We start from the raw sequence: 2328 nt of genomic DNA, 5'->3' as shown, positions 1-2328 counted from the left end.
GGAGGCTGAGATCTGAGGATCATGGTTCAAAGCCAGCCCAGGCAGGAAAATCTGTGAGACTCTTATTTCCAATAAGCCACCAGGAAACCGGAAGTGACACTGTGGCTCAACATGGTAGAGCACTAGCTAGCCTTGAGCACAAAGATCTCAGGGACAGTGCCCAGGCCCCTAGTTCAAACCCCAGGACTGGGGGGGGGGGATAAAAATGATTCAGGGACTCTCCTGACTAGGCGGGCTTCGAACCGTGATCCTCAGATCTCAGCTTCCTGAGTAGCTGGCTAGGATAATACAGAGACTACTTGTTTATATCTAAAGAGGACCCCCACCCCTACCCCACCTGTCTCCCCCATCCCCACCCTGGCAGCCTGCAAACCCTCTTCCTTCCAGAAGGTTCCACAGCACAGAATGGTCCTCCCTCCATACCCTGAGGCCTCCTTACCAAATTTGCACGAGCCTGTCTGGTTGAAGAGCAGGCCTATGGGAATGTTCCAGCCTGCAGTCCTGCCCACAGCAGTATGGCAGGACTTCTTGCCTTCTAGAGAGTTCCAGGTGATGTCTGCATTTTCTTTCATCACTAATGCCACAGCCAGGTAGCCTTGAGAAACAGACAACAGAAGACCAAGTCAAGCTGGGAGACATCTAGCATGTGGAAAATATAGCTGTGTCCAACTCAGGCCAAAACAGTTCTAGAAGCATCATCAAATAATTGGCCTCAAACGTTACATGGACCATAGACCAAAGGAGGGAAAAAAAAGCTGCTGCTACTGTCCTGTATCACAGGAAGACTGTCCGGGGTTATGAAATCAAACTAATTACAAATGCTGACCATTTTTTTTCTTTCTTTTTCTTTTGGTCAGTTGTGGGACTTGAACTCAGGGCCTGGGCGCTGTCCCTCAGCTCTTTTGCTCAAGGCGAGCGCTCTACCACTTGAGCCACAGCGCCACTTCCGGTTTTCTAGTGGTTGACTGGAGATCAGAGTCTCACGGAAATTCCTGCCCTGGGCTGGCTTTGAACCACGATCCTCAGATCTCAGCCTCCTGAGTAGCTAGTATGACAGATGTGTGAGTCACCGGCACCCAATTTTTAAGAACTTATTCTTGACCAACTGATCTTAACTTACCTTCAGGCGGTCGGTTCACACAATCAGGACCATTACTCTTTGTGGATTCTGCAAAAAGCAAAAGCAAGAGTAACATGGCATTCAATACTGAGATTTACTGAGACGCCCCAGCTTTGTGTGTGGTGTGTGTGTGTGTGTGTGTGTGTGAACATGGTTCCTTTTGTTTAATCCTTCCCTTGAGCCTCTTGTATGAACAGATCTATCCATCTTAACATCTCCCCTGGGTCCTTAGCCCCTCCCCACCCCACCCCCATTACCCCAGCCTCCTGGAGAAGGGGAGGGAGGCCCATGTCACTCACTTTGGTTCTCAGCCAGGACAGGTACTAAGCCACATCTGCCAGCAGTGTAGATGAAGCCTCCATCCAAACTCATACCGTCCGACTCGGCTTTCTGTACAGATACAGCCGATTGTGTCTGTGAGTGTCTTTCTCCCCCCGCCCCCCCTCCCCCGGTTTGGTGTTATGTTAATATCACAACCTTGCCCACATTTTCCTATTTTCTACAATAATCCTCAATTATTGTTACAATAAAAGATACGGGGAGCCCCTTCCTCTCCCTCCATTATAGTCTTTGGTGGGGGGGCCAGTCCTAGGGTTTGAACTTGGGGCCTAATCCCCGTTCCTTTCGCTTTGTTACTCAAGGCTGGTGCTCCACCCCTTGAACCACAACTCCACTTCCAGTGGTTCGTCTTTTGGCTAATGCAATTGAAGAGAAGAGTCCCCTCTCCCCACCCCGCTCCTGCCGGGGCAGCCTTGGAACTCCAATCCTTGAGATTCCAGCCTCCTGAGTAGCTAGGATTACAGGCGTGAGCTACCACTCCCGGCCTGACAACACCCACTTCTTGACCTAAACCCTCCACCTCTTTTGCACAAGGCCCCCTGGCCTGGGTCCGTTGACCTCCCTCCCCCCCCCCCCATCCACACACACACACATCTTGAGGACACTGCCCAACCTACCAGGATAGCGGCAAGGCAGTCTTCTGTGGTGGAGGCCGAGGTGCAGGTCACCTTGCCCTGGCTTAGGTGGCTCCAGCGCTCACACTTGCGTAGCTCATCACTCCCCACAGCGCACCAGGAAATCCGGGAACTTCTTGCTGCTACTTCTTCCTCACCTGAAGAGATAGACAAAACAATGGGTGAAGCAGGATGGTACCCAGTAGCTCACGCCTGTCATCCTAGCTACTCAGTGGAGGCTGAGATCTGAGGATC

The 2328-nt window shown here is 51.6% G+C and overlaps 1 protein-coding gene across 1 annotated transcript; it reads right to left on the bottom strand.

The window, feature by feature from the left end:
* Positions 1-439: 439 nt before the first annotated feature.
* On the bottom strand, positions 440-2225 carry LOC106002144 (lactotransferrin-like; the record flags this gene model as incomplete). Its single annotated transcript, XM_013037066.1, has 4 exons — positions 2077-2225; positions 1420-1510; positions 1121-1168; positions 440-595 (listed from the first exon to the last, which is right to left on the bottom strand). Coding segments are annotated over exons 2-4 (277 nt in total), but the record flags the coding sequence as incomplete, so codon positions are not given.
* Positions 2226-2328: the final 103 nt, after the last annotated feature.

Source organism: Dipodomys ordii, unplaced genomic scaffold, assembly GCF_000151885.1.
Source record: "Dipodomys ordii isolate 6190 unplaced genomic scaffold, Dord_2.0 Scaffold3702, whole genome shotgun sequence".
In the NCBI taxonomy this organism is placed as follows: Eukaryota; Metazoa; Chordata; class Mammalia; order Rodentia; family Heteromyidae; genus Dipodomys; species Dipodomys ordii.
The sequence above is the reverse complement of the archived record's forward strand: the minus strand, read 5'-3'. Positions and strand labels throughout refer to the sequence as shown.